The sequence below is a fragment of the Hippocampus zosterae genome, chromosome 4, assembly GCF_025434085.1.
Source record: "Hippocampus zosterae strain Florida chromosome 4, ASM2543408v3, whole genome shotgun sequence".
NCBI lineage: Eukaryota > Metazoa > Chordata > Actinopteri > Syngnathiformes > Syngnathidae > Hippocampus > Hippocampus zosterae.
This window is the reverse complement of record NC_067454.1, coordinates 28,406,894-28,428,885: the sequence shown is the minus strand read 5'-3', so window position 1 is coordinate 28,428,885 and position 21,992 is coordinate 28,406,894. Positions and strand designations below refer to the sequence as shown.

General features: G+C 46.9%; 1 protein-coding gene across 3 annotated transcripts in view; it reads left to right on the top strand.

Moving 5' to 3' along the window:
- Window positions 1-21,992, top strand: part of efl1 (elongation factor like GTPase 1) — an 88,036-nt gene that overhangs the window by 1,829 nt on the left and 64,215 nt on the right. For 2 of the 3 annotated variants that reach the window (XM_052063859.1, XM_052063860.1), the window contains exons 4-7: window positions 6,248-6,332; window positions 13,072-13,205; window positions 17,070-17,207; window positions 17,319-17,530. In XM_052063859.1, the coding sequence (XP_051919819.1) occupies window positions 6,248-6,332; window positions 13,072-13,205; window positions 17,070-17,207; window positions 17,319-17,530 (569 nt within the window). Of the gene's footprint in view, window positions 1-6,247; window positions 6,333-13,071; window positions 13,206-17,069; window positions 17,208-17,318; window positions 17,531-21,992 lie in introns of those variants that run through there. The other variant, XM_052063861.1, reaches the window with a different exon arrangement.

Sequence of the window (21,992 nt, the reverse complement as noted above, 5' to 3'; positions counted from 1 at the left end):
TTTTCTCATGAAAAATCACTTAGAGTAGGGTAGGTTATAAATTTTTTGTAATCATGTTCTGAAAATACTTTTTTAAACGTCTATATGTGTAAAACTATCTCACCTGTAGTCTTCAAAATTCGACAGTCACTATCTGTTACTACTAGCCTCCAGATTTCAGGCATGGCGCTTAATAACTTTGTATGGTAGGTACTTAAACATCTCCCAAGCTTTGGCTTGTCAAAATAAAATAGAAAATTTGAAGAGTTGTTTAGCCCCTATTTTTGCCTCCATCTCCGGTGGTAGGTTAAACAGTCTCCGAAATATAGTCTCTCTTTGTTGATCGGTTTCATGGAAATTAAGGCTCAAAAAGGAAGTAACCCATAAATTCACTGCACTTCAGAGCCATATTCCACAAGACTGACAGAAAGTATCAGGTCCAGGCTTACTTTTCAGATTCTTTTTAAACTCATATATAAATTGCAGCGTCACCGCCAGCAGCATCGCTGAGCTGGACTGCATTTATGTATAACGGCAGTTAAGGCATGTTTTTTAAGACGTCATTAGCTTGTTGATGACGTGATAAGACTGTGGCTCCTATTCTCATTAGCGTCTACCTTGGTTGCGCTGGGTTCAGATGAAAGCCTTTGAATGCCGCAAAGAGTTTCACAAATGGGCGGAGTTCGCCTGTATTTGTTCTTTTTTTTTCAACTCAACCGTCAGCACATAATGCTACAGTATCCATTCAACATTCTTCATGTCGCTTTTCATCTTCAGTCTAGTCCTGAACGCCATTATGTGGGCGACTCCCAAGGTGTTCAGACTGAGACACCACAGTTGAATTAAACGGTGACAAAACTTTATGATTAAAATGGTGGACTCCTAATCCGAAATGTGACTTGAACCATTGTGGAATTCAATTAACTTTTTTGTGCTTGCCTTGAAAAGAAGTTTAAGACCCACATAGTTTGTTTGGGAGTTTTCCTGGCCATTAGATATTTGTTTCATTTAATACTTAAAATAATCTTTTAACCCTCGTAGTGCACCGCTTGCGATAAATGTAAAATTATGTCTCTGAATCAAAGGCAAAGGCATTCAGAAAAACACGAGAGAGCTGAAACTTATGGAGGGGTTCTAAAATGGCCTAAATTTCATGACGTCACCGGCTGATAATTCTCAGGCATTGCAGCAATAACAAAAAAAACGTTTTGATACCTTAATCTTCACAATTTACATATTTTGCACCATAGAGACCCATTATAATTCATATTTTTGAATGCATCGTAAACCTAATGTGTATACATGCATTTCACGCGATTTTTACGTCAATCGCTTTGTTTTCGCTTGGACAGACGTAAGCATGCCACATTGTTGGGTTGAGGTCATTCCAATTTTGTAACTTTGGGTGGCGTCAGAGGATCGCAAATGAGTTTGCCTTTTTGCAGGAGGCTTCAAACCAATGCATTTTACATGAACACGTCCGGTCGGGATTGTTAGTAGGGCTTGGTTGGGACCTCCAGACACAATTTTTTTTCCCTTTTGCAAAAAATAAAGAATAAAAAATCCCAAAGAACTAGTAAAAACTATATATGTATGGATAGCACAGATGCCTCTGAACATTTTGAGTGTTTGAAAAAAAAAAAATGTTACAGAAACAGACTGCTGTGTTGAAAGCAAACTTGAGAAAAATGAAGTATGCAACCATGGTTTAAATCCACTATAGGCTGAGTACTAGTGTACCTTAGATGTGCACTTTATTATGTTATACTAGCTGGTTCGCCGCCCTCCGGGCGGCTCATCATCTAGTTCCTGCGGAAGGCTGGTAAGGTGGTGGTTCGCCGCCCTCCGGGCGGCTCATCAGCTAGTTCCTGCGGAAGGCTGGTAAGGTGGGCCTTCGGCCCACAAAAGTGTTGTTGCTTGGTTCAACTTTTTGTTCATCTTCATTGCTTATCGCGAAAATAAAGAGATGTTTAGCTCTACTAAATAACTAACAATTTCATTGCAATGCTTGTGGGTAGACAACATTTTTTCGCTAAGATGCCCGCGCAATCGTAGTGAGCCAATGCCTGAGCGGCGCAGTGGCGGCGCGCAGCGGCGCGGTGAAGTAGGTACGTTTTGAAAAGGGACAGACGGAAGGACAGACCGCGTGCGGTACGACGCGCAACATATATATAGAAATACATCATTACAAAAATTGTAAAATGTGTAACTTAAGGCCTTTTTAATTTGGAGCACACAAGTTAATTGTGTAAGGGTGTCTATAAAGTCTGGACACAGAGGTAAAAATACAACTTTAAACATCTTCATTATGAATACCTGTACATCATTTTACTATACTTAATGAAATTAATAATTAAATTATCAATGTTGTTAACGATGTTTTTTAATCAGGGTGACTCCTGGTTTTGGCAGGGCCCAAGTACAAGTTTATTAATGTCAAATAACAGTCAAACCTGAATAAAATCGAATAGGATTTGGGAATTTTGAGGATAAAATTATTTCATTAATTATAGCAATGGAATCCATCCATCCATCCATTTTCCACCGCTTATCCGGGGTCTGGGGCAGCAGCTTTAGGAGGGAAGCCCAGACTTCCCTCTCCCCAGCCACTTCTTCGAGCTCTTCCTGGCGGATCCCGAGGCGTTCCCAGGCCAGCTGGGGGACATAGTCTCTCCAGCGTGTCCAGGGTCGTCCCCGGGGTCTCCTGCCAGTGGGAGATGCCCGGAACACCTCACCAGGGAGGCGTCCAGGAGGCATCCTAATTAGATGCCCGAGCCACCTCATCTGGCTCCTCTCGATGTGGAGGAGAAGCGGCTCTACTCTGATCCCGGATGACCGAGCTTCTCACCTTATCTCTAAGCCCGGACACGCTGCGGAGAAAACTCATTTTGGCCGCTTGTATCCAGGATCTCTTTCTTTCGGTCATGACCCACAGCTCGTGACCATAGATGATGATTGGGACTTAGATTGACCGGTCAATTACCTTTTCGCTCCGCTCCTTCTTTACCACAACAGACCGATACAACGTCTGACACTGCACCGATCCGTCTGTCGATCTCTCTCTACCTCCTGCCCTCACTCGTGAACAAGACCCCAAGATACATGAACTCGTCCACTTGGGGCAAGATCTCCTCTCCGACCCGAAGAAGGCACTCCACCCTTTTCCGACTGAGGACCATGGTTTCAAATTTGGAGGTGCTGATATTCCTCCCAACCGCTTCACACTCAGCTGCGAAACGCTCCAGTGAGAGTTGGAGAGCCCTGCTTGAAGGAGCCAACAGTACCACATAATCTGCAAAAAGCAGAGATGCAATACTGAAGTCACCAAATGGACCCCCTCAACGCTTCGGCTGAGCCTAGAAATTCTGTCCATAAAGGTGATGAACAGAATCGGCGACAAAGGGCAGCCTTGGCGGAGTCCAACCTTCACTGGAAATTATTCTGACTTATTGCCGCCAATGAGAACCAAACTCTGACATCGGCAATATAGGGACCGAACAGCCCGTATCAGGGGGCTCGGTACCCCATACTCCCGAAGCACCCCCCACAGAACTCCCCGAGGGACACGGTCAAACGCCTTCTACAAGTCCACAAAACACATGTAGACTGGTTGGGCGACTTCCCATGTACCCTTGAGGATAAGGGTGTAGAGCTGGTCCACAGTTCCACAGCCGGGACGAAGACCACACTGCCCCTCCTCAATCTGAGGCTCGACTTCCTGACGGACCCTCCTCTCCAGCACCCCTGAATAGACCTTACCAAGAAGGCTGAGGAGTGTGATTCCTCTGTAGTTGAAACACACGCTCCGATCCCCCTTTTTAAAAAGAGGGATCACCCTGGTCTGCCAATCCAGAGGCACTCTCCCTGATGACCACGCGATGCTGCAGAGGTGTGTCAACCAGGACAGCCCCACAGCATCCAGAGCCTTGAGGAACTCCGGGCGGATCTCATCACCCCCGGGGCCTTGCCACCAAGGAGCTTTTTAACCACATCGATGACTTCAACCACAGAGATAGGAGAGCCCACCTCAGGTTCCTCAGACTCTGCTTCCTCCAAGGAAAGCGTGTTGGTGGAGTTGAGGAGGTCTTCAAAGTACTCTGCCCACCGGTTCACAACGTCCCGAGTCGAAGTCAGCAGCGCCCCATCCCCACTGTACACAGTGTTAGTGGTGCACTGCTTCCCCTTCCTGAGACGTCGGATGGTGGACCAGAATTTCCTTGAAGCCGTCTGGAAGTTGGCTTCCATGGCATTACCGAACTCTTCCCACGCCCGGGTTTTTGCCTCGGCGACCACCGAAGCTGCGTTCCGCTTAGCCAGTCAATACCCGTCAGCTGCCTCTGGGGTCCCACAGGCCATAAAGGCCCGTAGGAGCTTGACGGAATGCCTTCCTGCTGGTGTCCGCCGTTGCCACCACGACAGGCACAAACCACCTTACGGCCACAATTCAGATTGCCTGCCTCAACAATAGAGGCGTGGAAATGGTCCATGACTCGATGTCCCCCGCATTTCCCGGAACATGGGAACAGCTCTGCCGGAGGTTGAAACTCTTTCTGACGGCGGATTCCGCCAGACGCTCCCAACAAACCCTCACAATGGGTTGGGTCTGTCAGGTCGGACCAGCATCTTCCCCCACCATCGGAGCCTACTCACCACCAGGTGGTGATCAGTTGACAGCTCCGCCTCTATCTTCACCCGAGTGTCCAATACATGCAACCGCGAATCCGATGAAACAACCACAAAGTCAATCATCGAACTACGGCCTAGGGTGTCCTGGTGCCAAGTGCACATATGGGGACACCCTTATGTTGGAACAAGGTTTTCGTTATGGACAATCCGTGACAAGCACAGAAGTCCAATAACAAAACACCACTCGAGTTCTGATCGGGGGGCAGTTCATCCCAATCACGCCCTCCCAGGTTTCACTGTTGTTGCCCACGTGAGTATTGAAGTCCCCCAGCAGAACAAGGGAGTCCGCAGCAGGAGTACTCTCCAGCACACCCTCCAAGGACTCCAAAAAGGGTGGGTACGCTGAACTGCTGTTGGGTGTGTATGCACAAACAACAGTCAGGACCCGTCCCCCCACCCGAAGGCGGAGGGAGGCAACCCCCTCCACTACCGGTGTGAACTCCAATGTACAGGCACTGAGCCGGGGGGCCATGAGTATGCCCACACCTTCTCTGCGCCTCTCACCGTGAGCAACTCCAGAGTGGAAGAGAGTCCAACCCCTCTCGAGAGAACTGGCACCAGAATCCAGTCAGAACGTCTCTACCTCGCACACCAGCTCAGGCTCCTTCCCTGCAAGACAGGTGACATTCCATGTCTGTAGAGCTAGCTTCTGCAGCCAAGGATCGGACCACCTTTGGCTGCTGCCCAGCTCACACTGCACCCGACCCCTTTGCCCCCTCCCATGGGTGGTGAGCCCATGAGAAGGGGGACCCACGTTGCCGGCCGGGCCCCATGGGTGCAGGCCCGGCCACCAAGCGCTCGCCAACGAGCCCCACCTCCAGGCCTGGCTCCAGAGGGGGGCGCTTGTGCGTGCGCATACTTGCGTCCCCCCGACACCCCCCCCCCCTCCAAAAAAAATGACATCCAAGAGCTACTCGTCCCTTCGTGGACTCTGATGATAGTCCCACCTTCTGTAGTGGATTGTAATTAGATATTTTTTGCTCTGCTCGGAAGGTTCTTATTCTTTTCCTTTCGGCTTTTCCCTTCAGGGGTTGTCACAGCGAATCAGTTGCCTGATGATGTCTGATGATGAATGTTGGTAATGAATTGGATGTGTTTATCCGGAGCAGCCATTTTACCGAAGAGAACGCTCAGGGCACACTCCCAATGAAAATAAATAAATAATACGTATCTCTTCTCAATTTATTGATCGATTGACTTACTCAATCTGAAATATGGGCCTGTTTAATTGATCACAAAGGATGTACGTACATCCTGGCAGGAATGACAACAGGTGGATTCAAATTCGTTTTCTTTTGGTGTGTGTAATTCCTCAGTGTAATGGCAGCATTTCATTGTTCTGCCTTTCAGTATGCATTGCTGCCATAGAGAGATGAACAAATATACACAGTATTTGTCATTGATCAGCACTTTCCGTCGAATTAAGAGAAATTTGAAATTTCCCTCGGCAGCCTTGATCTCCCACACTCCACTTAACCTGGCATGGCACCTTGGTTGGGAATCAATGTTCTTTACAACATATACCTTAACTTGATCTGCTTTCTGTTTCCTCATTCTGTTCTGGCTGGTTCTAATCTTTCAGCTAAGGTATCTGGACAGCAGAGAGGATGAACAGATCAGAGGAATTACCATGAAGTCCAGCGCCATCTCACTTCATTACCAAGAGGGTAAGATTGAGAGATTCAGCATCAGTCAGGTGTGAAAAATCTTGCCCGTATTAGTTTTAGAACCTTTTGGATTCTGGTACATGTTGACCACAATTAGTTCGCCTTTCACTTTGAACACTTGTATGCCTCTGTTCAATTCAATTTCATGCAGTTGATGAATTTTCTAATTTAATAAAATCAAGATACCATGGTATCTAATCCATTTTTCTTTCCAACATCATCGAGTTGCCTAGAGTTTCCTAACAAGTGTATTGACTTTTTACAAAACAACAATTTCAGGACTTTCGGAATGAATTTGTCATTAATGATCGTACTGAGCCAGTGCGAGGTTAAGATGTTATTAATATTGCTGCCTCCGACAAATGCCTTGTCTATATTTGTCCTATTAATCGAAGTGAAGCCTTTGCTTTGTCGTGCTTGACCATCACAGCTCACTCTTTTTCTCGGTTTGCTGTGTGACAATGCAAGCCCTAGAGCAGTTGTGACGTCAAACAGCAGAGGACAGTACAGTATAGGCACGCCCCTGATATGGATGAAAATTGGTGAATTAATCTCTTTAATTCTCTTTCCATGAACCAAAATACTGGATTTGGATTAGTGGGGGAACATCAAGGAACATCTTTGTAATTTAGTTCCCCTGTAAGGTGACTTTAATGGCACCTTAATGTCGGCTCTGCATTTATATAATGTAACGTTACTCCTCCTCAACTAGATATTTTAGCTTTGACCCCATGTCCTGTCCTGAATATGCTGTTGCACTCCATTTCAATAAGCTTACTTCTGTCAGATTTGGCGAGTGACCACTGTAATTTTCTGCACTGCTGCTTCTGCACTCATGAATTCGCCACGTTGCTTTCAAAAACACTCGTTTATTGGAGACTGTCACAGCGCGGGGCCCTCTGCTGCATGACATAGAACAGGGATGCCCAACCTTTTTTGACCAAAGATCTACTTTTCAATCAACCAACCTCTTGTGATTGACCGCACATGCACGAATAACATACACCTACGCGCACGCACGCACACATGAATGTCATGATAAACAACAGCCATAACGTCCCTGAAAATGAACGAAAGAGAAAAATAAAGTAGATATAAAAGTTCGCGCGTTTGTGAAAAGGTCATCACTGCCGATCTTTGTTACGCTGTTGGCGGAACTCGAAGAAGTTGAATCCGTGACGACAAAGAGCAATATTTGTCATTTGCATTCTGGATGAGGAGAGAATCTGTAGTTTCCAAACTAACTCGCAAATGAGGAACATGGAAGGATTATTTGTTTATTTTATTTCACTTGAGCATGTAGAATGCATATGTTGTTTTCTAAGTCAGACATTCATGGAAGGGGAGCTTTCCTCTGGACTTTATGATGCCAGCTACAGACAACTGGACCTCAAAGCTACATATGGGGCAGGAAGTCCAAGATGTCCAGGCTTACCGTATTTTCACGACTATTCGACGCACCGTACGGTTGGGCGCAGTCTCATTAATGGGTGACATTTCTGTATTTTACACATAGACAGACCACACTGTACCAATGGGCGCAGTTTTACAGTGGTAAAACATACGCCAGCTTAAACATACGGCATGCATGCGCGCACGCTAACACGTTAGCTTGAAGCATACGGTAGCATGCCAAGACATACAGCTACAAGCTAAAAACACGTTTTTAAAAAGGCAACGAAAGCAGAACAGAGTTCGGGTGTATTTTATTTAGCCATCGTACAATGTTCTCACGTTTTTCGATCAATCATCACCCAGAAATCCATCAAAGTCCTCATCCTATCAGAAGCAGAGGGCTGCACATCCCAGTTGTCATTGAACGCATCACATGTTGGTGTGAGTTGCTACGCATTGCCGAGCGGAAAGAAGGAGCAGCAACAGCAAAGTCAACATTTCTCTCGTGTGAAGCTTTCCCACATTTGAAAGTAACGAACAGAGCGAAACATGGTGGCAGCATGTGTGTGTGTGTGGAAAAAAATGGAATAATTGTGCAAGTAGCGTAATCCATCAAAATCGCCACGTTCCCTCTCGTTGTTGCGTATTGTGGCGTAACTCGCCCAGCGCTGCCTCTCACTCTTTGTAAAGTTGTGTTTGCCATAGATCATCCATTGTTCCCATGCCGTTTGCAACTTTACTTTGAACACCCGGTTGATGCCAATGTCCAGCGGTTGGAGTTCTTTAGTCAAGCCTCCGGGAATAACGGCAAGCTCAGAGTTCAGTTGCTTGACTTGGTTTTTCACTGCTGCTGTGAGATGGGCACGCATGCCAAAAGCATAACCGGTGGCTTTAAGTTTGAACTGAGCTTCGTAGGCGTGTCTGTCGAATTTATTTTCAGGGTTTCTTAGAAACCAAAACCGGAGTTGTTTTGCAACAATGCACATTGCCACACTCTATACAGGTGTTGGTACCTGCTTGCGGCATCCCTTTAGCGTCCACTTACACGCCCACCCTTCACCATTGGCGGACTGCTCCCCAGCTTGCCTGTCCTTTCTCTCTCCCTCTCCATATTTGTATATATACACGCCCACCCTTCCCTGATTGGCCGACTTCTTTCCCGCATGCCCGGCCACAGTCACTTCCGCCTTTTCTCTATATAAACAGCGTGTCGGCTGTCAGTCAGATTTTGGAACTCAGCGCATATAAAGGACACTCCGCACCATAAGGTGTCCTGTCCATTTTGGAGAAAATTTAAGACTTTTAATGGCGCCTTATAGTCGTGAAAATACGGTAGGTTGTTTTATGTGTGGGAAGAAATGACCCACTGATTTAGATTGCGCAGCCACTCAATAAGCACAAACTTGAATATTAGTTCCAGACCGCAGTGATTGAAATGTGTTTTTCTTTAAGATGCAGCAACAAGATCTATAGTATTTTTTGAATACAAAAAAAAGGTATCATTATCGGTATTCCCCTCCGTGAATCGTCACCTCACCGTGGTGGAGGGGTTTGTGTGTCCCAATGATCCTAGAAGCTAAGTTGTCTGGGGCTTTATGCCCCTGGCAGGGTCACCCATGGCAAACAGGTTCTAGGTGAGGGGCCAGACAAAGCACGGCTCAAAAGACCCCAATGATGATAAAAATAAATGGATCTAGGTTTCCCTTGCCCGGACGCGGGTCACCGGGGCCCCCCTCTAGAGCCAGGCCTGGAGGTGGGGCTCGTTGGCAGGCGCCTGGTGGCCGGGCTTACACCCATGGGGCCCGGCCGGGCATAGCCCGAAGAGGCAACGTGGTTCCCCCTTCCCATGGGCTCACCACCCATGAGAGGGGCCAAAGGGGTCGGGTGCAATGTGAGCTGGGCGTCAGCCAAAGGCGGGGACCCTGGCGGTCCGATCCTCGGCTGCAGAAGCTAGCTCTTGGGACATGGAATGTCACCTCTCTGGCAGGGAAGGAGCCCGAGATGCTGTGTGAGGCAGAGAATTTCCGACTGGATATAGTCGGACTTGCCTCCACACACAGCCTGGGTTCTGGTACCAGTTCTCTCGAGAGGGGTTGGACTCTCTTCCACTCTGGAGTTGCTCACGGTGAGAGGCGCTGAGCAGGTGTGGGCATACTCATTGCCCCCCGGCTCAGTGCCTGTACATTGGGGTTCACACATGTAGACGAGAGGGTTGCCTCCCTCCGCCTTCGGGTGGGTGGATGGGTCCTGACTGTTGTTTGTGCATATGCACCAAACAGCAGGTCAGCATTCCCACCCTTTTTGGAGTCCTTGGAGGGTGTGCTGGAGAGTACTCCTGCTGGGGACTCCATTGTTCTGCTGGGGGACTTCAATGCTCACGTGGGCAATGACAGTGATACCTGGAGGGGCGTGATTGGGAGGAACGGCCCCCCCGATCAGAACCCGAGTGGTGTTTTGTTATTGGACTTCTGTGCTCGTCACGGATTGTCCATAACGAACACCTTGTTCAAACATAAGGGTGTCCATATGTGCACTTGGCACCAGGACACCCTAGGCCGCAGTTCGATGATCGACTTTGTAGTTGTATCATCGGATTTGCGGCCGCATGTTCTGGACACTCGGGTGAAGAGAGGGGCGGAGCTGTCAACTGATCACCACCTGGTGGTGAGTAGGCTCCGATGGTGGGGGAAGATGCCGGTCCGTCCTGGCAGACCCAAACGTATAGTGAGGGTTTGTTGGGAGCGTCTGGCGGAATCCCCTGTCAGAAGGAGTTTCAACTCCCACCTCCGACAGAGCTTTTCCCATGTTCCGGGGGAGGCGGGGGACATTGAGCCCGAGTGGACCATGTTCCGTGCCTCTATTGTTGAGGCGGCCAATCTGAGTTGTGGCCGTAAGGTGGTTGGTGCCTGTCGTGGCGGCAACCCCCGTACTCGCTGGTGGACACCAGCAGTAAGGGATGCCGTCAAGCTGAAGAAGGAGTCCTATCGAGCCTTTATGGCCTGTGGGACCCCAGAGACAGCTGACGGGTATCGACTGGCCAAGCGGACCGCGGCTTCGGTGGTCGCCGAGGCAAAAACCCGAGCGCGGGAAGAGTTCGGTGAGGCCATGGAAGCCGACTTCTGGACGGCTTCAAGGAAATTCTGGTCCACCATCCGACGTCTCAGGAGGGGGAAGCAGTGCACCACTAACACTGTGTACAGTGGGGATGGGGCGCTGCTGACTTCGACTCGGGACGTTGTGAACCGGTGGGCAGAGTACTTCGAAGACCTCCTCAACTCCACCAACACGCCTTCCTTGGAGGAAGCAGAGCCTGGGGACTCTGAGGTGGGCTCTCCTATCTCTGTGGTTGAAGTCACCGATGTGGTTAAAAAGCTCCTCGGTGGCAGGGCCCCAGGGGTGGATGAGATCCGCCCGGAGTTCCTCAAGGCTCTGGATGTTGTGGGGCTGTCCTGGTTGACACGCCTCTGCAACATCGCGTGGTCAACAGGGAGAGTGCCTCTGGATTGGCAGACCGGGGTGGTAGTCCCTCTTTTTAAAAAGGGGGACCGGAGGGTGTGTTCCAACTACAGAGGGATCACACTCCTCAGCCTCCCTGGTAAGGTCTATTCAGGGGTGCTGGAGAGGAGGGTCCGTCAGGAAGTCGAGCCTCAGATTGAGGAGGAGCAGTGTGGTTTTCATCCCGGCCGTGGAACAGTGGACCAGCTCTACACCCTTAGCAGGGTCCTTGAGGGTATGTGGGAATTCGCCCAACCAGTCTACATGTGTTTTGTGGACTTGGAGAAGGCGTTTGACCGTGTCCCTCGGGGAGTTCTGTGGGGGGTGCTTCGTGGGTATGGGGTACCGAACCCCCTGATACGGGCTGTTCGGTCACTATACCACCGATGTCAGAGTTTGGTTCGCATTGCCGACAGTAAGTCGGAATCGTTTCCAGTGGGGGTAGGACTCCGCCAAGGCTGCCCTTTGTCGCCGATTCTGTTCATAACCTTTATGGACAGAATTTCTAGGCGCAGCCGAAGCGTTGAGGGGGTCCGTTTTGGGGGCCTCAGTATTACATCCCTGCTTTATGCAGATGATGTGGTGCTGTTGGCTCCTTCAAACGGGGCTCTCCAACTCTCACTGGAGCGTTTCGCAGCCGAGTGTGAAGCGGTTGGGATGAAAATCAGCACCTCCAAATCTGAAACCATGGTCCTCAGTCGGAAAAGGGTGGAGTGCCCACTCCGGGTCGGGGAGGAGATCTTACCCCAAGTGGAGGAGTTCAAGTATCTTGGGGTCTTGTTCACGAGTGAGGTTAGGAGGGAGTGAGAGATTGACAGGCGGATTGGTGCAGCGTCTGCTGTGATGCGGACCTTGTATCGGTCTGTCGTGGTGAAGAAGGAGCTGAGCCAAAGGGCGAAGCTCTCAATTTACCGGTCGATCTACGTTCCAACCCTCACCTATGGTCACGAGCTATGGGTCGTGACCGAAAGAACGAGATCCCGGATACAAGCGGCTGAAATGAGTTTTCTCCGCAGGGTGTCCGGGCTCTCCCTTAGAGATAAGGTGAGAAGCTCAGTCATCCGGGAGGGGCTCCGAGTCGAGCCGCTTCTCCTCCACATCGAGAGGAGCCAGATGAGGTGGCTTGGACATCTGATTCGGATGCCTCCTGAACGCCTCCCTGGTGAGGTGTTCCGGTCATGTCCCACCGGGAGGAGACCCCGAGGAAGACCCAGGACACGCTGGAGAGACTATGTCACCCAGCTTGCCTGGGAATGACTCGGGATCCCCCGGGGAGAGCTGGAAGAAGTAACTAGGGAGAGGGAAGTCTGGGCTTCCCTGCTAAAGCTGATGCCCCCGCGACCCGGCCCCGGATAAGCGGTAGATGATGGATGGATGGATGGATTATCGGTATTGCTTTTTTTGAGAAGCATGAAGTAATCAGTTATTGGTATCGGTGGTTTAAAAAACAAAAAAAGAAAAAAAATAGTTATGGTGCATCCCGACAAATGCACATGAATTCATGGAACAAACTATTCACCACCACAATCCAGCAGGGGACAAGCATTAGTGAGGCAGGAATTGACCATTTGACTCATCGGCAAGCTGAGTGGCCTCTCAATTGCATTGAACAGACTTTACAGCTCCATTTTTTTTGTTCGTTTCTTAAATCATTTGCGTGCATGTAACACTCACAAGCATTTTTGTCCGATCTTGTCTCAAGCAAAAATGTGCACGTTATCAAAGCGCTATCTATGGCTCATCACACCAAATGAAATCATTTTGTCATCGTAATTGAAGAAAACGACACTGCCTGAAAATGGACTCTGATGGTGACTGGATCGTAATGACCTTTTTTTTCCCCCGCTAGGTGATAAAAATTTCTTACTGAATTTGATTGACTCTCCGGGGCACGTCGACTTCTCCTCTGAGGTTTCTACTGCTGTCCGTTTGTGTGATGGTGCTATTGTTGTTGTTGATGCTGTGGAGGGAGTCTGTCCACAGGTATGTTTTGTGGTGTCTTCCTTTTTCACATTTTCCCATGATCATTTGGAAGAAGGGGATACCATCACAAATAGACTGAAACTGCTAAATAGTTGTCCGATAAAATGATTATGAATCCAACCAACATAGACAGAAATTATTCTGCCTAACCAGTAGACAATCTTATAATGGATGGCTGAAGCCATGAGTTGTAGAAGGTCTTAAGGAGTGACCCCTGAACTCCAAAAGACCTCAGTTTCCTGAGTAGGAAGAGCCGGCCGGCTCTGTTCCTTCCTGATCAGGAAGTTGGTAGACCAGTCAAGTTTATTGTTGAGAGGAACACCCAGGTACTTGTAGGTGGTTACCCTGTGGGTGGATGTTCATCAGTGCAGGTGAGGACCGTTTCCTGCAGAAATCCAAGGAAACAGAAATCAGGCTGAGATATGATCGTATTCTCCTAATGGGGGATTTTAATATCCATGTATGTTGTCCGGAAAAAACGCTAGCAAAAGACTTCTTAAGACTTATCGACTCTTTTAATTTTGTGCAGTATGTGACCAGCCCGACACACGAACAAGGACATATTTTAGACCTTGTCCTTGCTCATGGTATAACGGTGTCAAATCTGGAAGTCCTTGAAAATGGAATTTCTGATCACATGGCAGTTTTATTTGACGTAGTCTTATCGCATGCTGCTGTGAAATCTGGCGCTCCTAGTTGTAAACGCCGAATTTTTAACCCTCACACTGCTAGTCGTTTCTCTGATGCCTTTAATAACCTTTGCGTACCCTCGTCTAACACAGAGGAACTCACCTCTTGGTTCGACTCGTCATGCCGGGCCATCCTGGATTTGGTGGCTCCTTCAAAAATTGTGCTGCCAAAGCCTAAACCCGAGCCATGGTTTAACGATATTACCCGCGCAGCTAGGCAGGAGTGTCGCAAAGCTGAACGCAAGTGGAAAAGAGACAAATTGCATGTCTCTTCTCAAATTTGGAAAGACAGCTGGCGTAACTACCAGCTCACAGTAAAAGAGGCCAAAAGAGAATATCTGTCGGACCTTATTCTAGCCAACCGTCACAACCCTCGTGCACTATTTAAAACGATAGATTCTGTACTCAAACCCCCTCTGCCTACTTGCTCGGATTCTTCAGCCGAGATGTGCAACAGATTCCTTCAGTTCTTTATTGATAAGGTCTCTACAGCTAGGATTCCGGTCCCAAATACCGCATCTGACCCCTCTGTCCATGTTCCATGTTCAGCTGTCCTAAATTCTTTTGATACTGTGTCCTTGGCGCTTTTGGAGGATGTAGTTCGCCAGACGAAGCCATCTGGCTCCCCTTGCGACTCTCTTCCCCCACGCTTCTTTCAGGAGGTTCTCCCGAGTGTTGGTGCATCGGTCTTGGATATCATCAACAGCAGCCTTTCTTCTGGTGTAGTTCCAAAACAGTTTAAACATGCTGTGGTCCAACCCTTGATCAAGAAACCTGGTCTTGATCCAGATGAGCTGTCAAGTTACAGACCCATTTCCAAACTGCCTTTCATTTCCAAAATTCTGGAAAAAGTGGTGCACATGCAGTTGAAACTTTTCTTGGATGAACATAACATCTTGGAGGTCTTCCAGTCAGGTTTCAAGACGATGCATAGCACGGAGTCAGCCCTGTTACGCGTTTCTAATGACATCCTCCTGGCAAATGACTCTGGAGACCACGTGTGTCTGGTTTTATTGGACTTAACTGCAGCATTTGATACAGTGGATCACGGTATTCTGCTGACTCGTTTGCAGCACTTGGTGGGCATTGGCGGGAGTGCTCTTGATTGGTTTAGGTCCTATCTAGCTGACAGGACCTTTTGTGTCAGCCTTGGCTGCTCTGAATCACGCACTGCTCCCCTGTCATGTGGTGTTCCACAGGGCTCAATTCTGGGGCCTCTGTTGTTCTCGCTGTATCTGCTCCCATTGGGTTCCATCTTAAGGAAACATGGTATTCCTTTCCACTGCTATGCAGATGACTGCCAGATCTATGTCCCACTGAGCAAGAAAGACACCTTCTCATTAAGGCCACTCCTATCCTGTCTGGAAGAAATCAAAACCTGGATGGCACAAAATTTCTTGAAGTTCAACGAAAAGAAGACAGAGGTGATATTGTTTGGCCCCAGTGGACCTTGTACATTCCATCCTGTAGACTTGGGCCCCCTATCTCCTTATCTGAAATCAACGGTCTCAAACTTGGGACTTAAACTGGACAGTGATTTCAAACTCGATCGGCAAATTGGTGCCGTTGTTAAATCCAGCTTCTTTCACCTTAGACAGCTGGCCAAAATAAAACCTTTCCTCTCACATGAACACTTTGAGACAGTAATTCATGCCTTTGTCACATCCCGGCTCGATTACTGCAACGCCCTGTACTTTGGAGTCAGCCAGTCCTCCATCAAGCGCCTTCAGCTGGTACAGAATGCCGCTGCTCGCCTCTTGACTGGTACTCGTAAGAGGGAGCATATAACTCCTACTTTGGCATCCCTTCACTGGCTCCCCATTCATTTTAGAATTATTTTTAAGATCCTCCTCTTTGTTTTCAAATCTCTGAATAATCTCGCGCCACCTTACCTCTCTGAGCTCATACGCCCCTACACCCCTGCCCGGCGCCTCAGGTCTGTGGACCAGTCTTTGCTAGACGTACCAAGAACTAAACTGAGGCTCAGAGGGGATCGAGCCTTTTCTGTTGCTGGTCCATCTCTCTGGAATGACCTCCCACTGAATATTCGGCAAGCCTCCTCGCTGCCCATCTTTAAAGCCCTCCTCAAAACTCACTTGTATTCTTTGGCGTTTGACTCAGCATGACTTAGATTTGCTCTTGATTTTACTGCTTGGTGCTTTCTACCGCCTTATTACTTATTACTTATTACTGATTCGTCTTACTGTTTATTGTATATGTTAAATCGCTCCATGTACAGCACTTTGTATGCAGCGATGGCTGTTTGAAAGTGCTCTATAAATACTGTTGACTTGACTTGACTTGACTTGAAACAATTGTGTGAAGTCCATGGCTTCCAGACTTAAGGCACTCATGGACTGGAAATGGTTTTCATCCAGATAGTAAAATTAATGCATATAGCCAGGGTTGTATATTACAATTTTGGTGTGGTGCTCAAAGGAGCACCAGAGGTTGTTCCGAGGTGCAATTTTTCTTTAGCCAATGACTCAACAACAACAACAGCAAAAAGAACAAGCCTTTTTCAACACTTAAAATTTATGAAAATAACACAAGCGGGGACTGACCGAGGGCCCAACCAATCTGGACTTTTTGAGGCCGATGATATTTTTGGCCTAAAAAAATGGCGATTACTGATTTATCAGCCTTTTATATCTATCTATATGTACAGTATAATATATATATATATATATATATATATAATATATATATATATATAAATATATAGCCCCAGGTCTGTCCAGCACCGACAGTCAATGGCGCCGACATTCTTCCCAATCAAAATCTGCTGGTACAGGCATGCTGCCGAGAAGGCGCAACCACCAAGCACAGATATTTCTCCTTTGACGAATGTCGTGGCCAAAAAATCCTGAAAACAGACCATATCAGGTCCACACGTTGAAACAACAAACAACATGCGACAAAACAAAAGACAAAAACAACAACAAAAAACAAAAAAGCAAGGCTCTTGAAGAGCACTTGCCGAAGGCTGCCTACTCGGGTGCCATTTCAAAACTTGTGTAATGAACAATAGCAGCAAAAAAACTGAAGGTTTTTAAAAATGAAAATATATGAAATGTCATACTTTTGAGGGAACATACAGGTTTATATATTGCTTGTGTTAGTTACTTTTCTTGTTCTAAAAATGTATTTGTTTCATCTGTCCTTGTCATAATAGACGCAGGTCGTGCTGCGGCAGGCTTGGTTGGAGAACATCAGGCCAGTTCTGGTTATTAATAAAATAGACAGACTTATCATGGAGCTGAAGTTTACCCCTCAGGAGGCTTATGCCCACTTGCAAAACATCATGGAACAGGTGAAGGTCAAGCAATTGTCTCACACACACCTTTGTAGCCTTTCGAATCATGTTTGCTTAATGGCTGTGATCCCATTATGCTGTTTTTGTTTGTGTGTTTGTTTGTTTTAGGTGAATGCGGTCACAGGAACTTTGTTCACATCCAGCGTGATGGAGGAGCAAGCAGAAAAAATAAAAGGGGACCAAGGGAGTGAGACACAGCATGGAGAGCAAGTGTATGATTGGAGTGCAGGCCTCGAGGAGGTTGATGACTCTCATCTCTACTTCTCTCCTGACCAAGGAAATGTGGTCTTTGCCAGTGCCCTTGACGGATGGGGCTTCAGGTGAGGATGATTAGTTTTCAAGAAATCCTTTTGTAGATTACCGTATTTTCACGACTATTCGGCGCACCGTACCAATGGCCGCAGTCTCATTAATGGGTGACATTTCTGTATTTTACACATATACAGGACGCACCGCACGAATAGGCGCAGTTTTAAAGTGGTAAAACATACGCTTAAACATACGGCATGCATGCATGCTAACACGTTCGCTAACACGTTAGCTTGAAGCACACACTGAAGCTCGAAGCTAAAACACGTTTTTAAAAAGGCAACGAAAGCAGAACTGAGTTTGGGTGTATTTTATTTACAAGGTACTCACGTTTTTTGCTCAAGCATCACTCAGAAAGCCATCAAAGTCGTCATCTTCTGTGTCCGAATTAAACAATTGTGCAAGTATCGGTAATCCATTCAAACCGCCGGGTTCCTCCTCGTTGTCAGAGTCACTCTCGTCGTCATGTGGCTCCACGGAAATGATGCCGGCTTTGCCAAAAGCTCGAACAACTGTACTAGGAGCAACGTTCGTCCAAGCAGCTGCAATCCATTCACAGATCTTGGCGTAACTAGCCCGGCGCTGCCTCCCACTCTTCGTGAAGCTGTGTTCGCCATCGATCATCCATTTTTCCCATGCCGCTCGCAACTTCACCTTGAACGCCCGGTTGATGCCGATGTCCAGCGGTTGGAGTTCTTTCGTCAAGCCTCCGGGAATGACGGCAAGCTCGGAGTTCATTTGCTTGACTTTGTCTTTCACCGCTGGTGTGAGATGGGCACGCATGGAGTCGCAAATCAAGAGTGACGGCGAGGCATGGAAAAAGCCATCCGGTCTCTTAACATACACCTCACTTAGCCACTCTCTCATTTTCTCCTCGTCCATCCAGCCCTTTTGGTTTGCTTTCACGATGACGCCGGCTGGAAACTTTTCTTTCGGCAGCGTCTTTCGCTTGAAAATCACCATAGGTGGCAGTTTCTGTCCGTTAGCATGACAAGCAAGAACGACAGTGAAAGCTGACTTCTCGTGCCCCGTTGTGCGTATCGCAACCGTGCTGGTCCCCTTCTTCTCCACAGTGTGGTTCACCGGGATGTCGAAAGTCAGCGGGACCTCGTCCATGTTGGTAATGTGGTTAGGCTGGATGCGTTTGTCGACAATCTTTTTACTGCAGTAGGTGCGGAAAACGGCCAGCTTTTCTTTGTAGTCCGCTGGAAGTTGCTGAGCCACGGTCGTCTTCACTCTCATAGATAGATGGCGCCGTTTCATAAAGCGAAAGCACCAAGACGGACCTCCTTGAAAATGTTCAATTTTCAATTCTTCGGCTAACGTTTTCGCCCTTAGTCGAATGGTGACCGTGGAGACGCTTCTGCCGGCTGCTCTTTGATCAAGAATCCACCGCTCCAGTTGGTCTTCCAACTCTGGCCACCTCGCCTTATTTCCACGGAAACTGCGCTTGGTCTTTTTGACTTGGCGAAGCTCGTTCTCCTGCTTCCTCCATTTGCGAACCATGGATTCGTTGATATTAAATTCTCTGGCGGCTGCTCGATTCCCGTGTTTCACTGCATAACCGATGGCTTGGAGCTTGAATTGCGCTTCGTAGGCGTGTCTCTTTGTGGAACTCATTTTCGGGGGTTCTTGAAAACCAAAACCGAAGTTGTTTTGCAATAATGCACACACTCACCTTTTATACATGTGCTGGTACCTGCTAGAGGCGTGCCTTACACGCCCACCCTTCACTCATTGCCGGACCCACCCCCTGCGTGCCTGTCCTCCCTCACGTCCACCTCTCTTCATATATGTAAATTATGGAGAGAGAGATATGTAAATATAAGTGCGCGGACGCACTTCACTGGTTGGCCGACCGATTCCCCGCACTTCACTGATGGCCGACCTCACTTCTGCCTTTTCTCTTTGTAAACAGCATGTCGGGTCTCAGCCAGATTTTGGAACTCGGCTCATAGAAAAGACGCATCGCATTATAAGGCGTACTGTCCATTTTGGAGAAAATTTTAGACTTTTAATAGCGCCTTATAGTCGTGAAAATACGGTACATATTTTGTATATTTGGGTGTGCGATTGCAGTACCTAATTTTTTTTATTTATCCTGCGCAAAAATCAAGAGGCAGCTCCATGGTAATTAATAAATAAATAAATAAATTATAAACTCAACATATATCGTCAGTATACCACACGTTATGATTAGGGATGCTCCGATCCACTGGATCATTATTGAGTCAGATGCAGGCCGAAATGACTGGATTGGTAATGGACTGCAGGGTTTACGCCACTGCTTAATAGGCCACACTGTGTGCCGCCAGCAGTGTCCGCGGTCCCCGTTCGTCACATCGCCAATGACGATTTGAAATGTGTCGTGGCATGGTAATAATTTCCATTATTCGGCACTGTGGCGAAGGGCCAATTCATCCGCCAAAACTCATATCAAGTGATTGATACAAAGTACAAATGCCTGTTTGTAAATAATCCCAGTTTTCTTTGCGGCTAGTTACACATATTACTGGTTAGTATTAGTACAACATTGCCAATTAAAGTTTCAGAAAACAACAACAAAAAAGACACCGCTGACGCAATGTGTACATATGCTGGTGGTGGTTAGTAGCGAGGGTTAGCAACCTAGCACGTTGCCTGGAACACAGAATAGAAGAATGCGCAACTATTTTGTTGGTTTCTGAACTAAATGTCATGAGCTGCGAGTTGTGCAAAACAACTTTGAATCCCCCCATCCCATGTCGGCCAGGGTCTGTGAGGGACGGTTTTCCTAAATAACAAAAATACTGAAGACCACAGGTATGCATTTTCTACCCATTTTAATTTGATTTCATGCATTGCCTTCAAATATTCACACGTATAAACTCTGGCACGATGTGCATAACATACAGCAAACCCTCTCAATGCATGCTGATTGACATCTTGGTGGTAATAGTAGATGCTGTATGGCATATGACAGTTGTACTCTATGTATTAATGCAGTAATCATGACATAATGTCAGTGTTGTAAACTGCATAATAAAATTGCATTTGGCGAATGTAAGAGTTTATAATTACCTGTACACAGACATTAAATTGCCAAAGTATCACAAAGTATGTCTGTAATAGTAATGTAGCATGCATTTAAAAAAAAATATCACCATGATACTGTATCACTGTACTGTATCACTCATTCAAATAACGCAGTGGTTCTCAAGCTGTTAACTGAAAGTATCACCCACCCACCACCCTAAAAAAATTATTTTCGTTTTACAAGTACCACCATTGTGACCATCATCAAAATACAGTAGCTGAAGGGCCAAACTTTTCATAACGATGAGGTAGAGGTTTTATTCCTCATATGTACCCTTCTTTGTTATTGTGATCCTTTGCAGCATCTAAATGTGTTTGGGGGAAAAGTGTTGAATAAAAAGCATGCTTTATTAAATCTTTAAAAACAGACACTTCTGAAACATTTAAGACTTTGGGAAGACATTTAGGCTTTTTTAAAATTTCAAAGTACGTTATTTTAAAACAATTGGCAACTTATTAAACCATACAATTTATGGTTTTATGACAACACATTATATTCACAAATGGCACAATTGAGTTTGCATGTTCGCCCTGGACAATTAAATTTATTGCCTGGCCCCTTTGAAAAATTAATTGCCAACCCTTGACTTTCAGCATGAGATTTGTCTCAGGGCAGCAGTCTGGTGCCTAACCTTTTTTATACCACGGACCACATTAACTTCAAGGCATATTTTGATGGACTGGCCAGAGATGAGCTTCTAATTGGCAGAATCCATTTGCCTGCCTGCACCTCGATCAAGTTCACCAGAAATCACGTTACACTCTCTGCACTAATACTTAGACCTGATTCCAGCGGCGTCAAGTTTAATGTACTTTCAGCAACCAAATTGTAGCAACAAGCACAAAAATCAAGATGCGGCAGCTTTAATGCTGGAACACACCTGTGCTGTCTACAAATATTGAGTACCGTATTTTCCGCACTATAGGGTGCACCAAAAAGTCTTCCATTTTCTTAACACACACACACTTTATTCATGGTTTTCACAGTCGAAACAGATACAGTTACGTCTTTGTCCATCTGCGTGCCTTCTTCCGTTGGACTCGAGAGGCGTTCATGACCGCCTTCGAAAAATGTAAATTAACTATTCCTTCAATGATACAGTGCACTCCGCTTAATAGAACACCATTGGGCCGAAGCGCTTCTGTTCTACTAAGCGGGGTTTCTATTAACCGGAGACACTTTATTAGGTACACCTTCAGACACGTCGACGACCAAGTTATGCACGCAGAAAACCCCCTGCTGACGAGTTAGAAGAGATATTTCGACTGTGGACGTCCATATCTTTAATCAAACAACAACTTTAATCAACTTCAGTCAAACATCTTAAATCACGAGAAAAATGTCGTTACTTTTGTCTGGAAACAGGAGTCCGTAATTTTGCGGTTGACTTCCCTCTC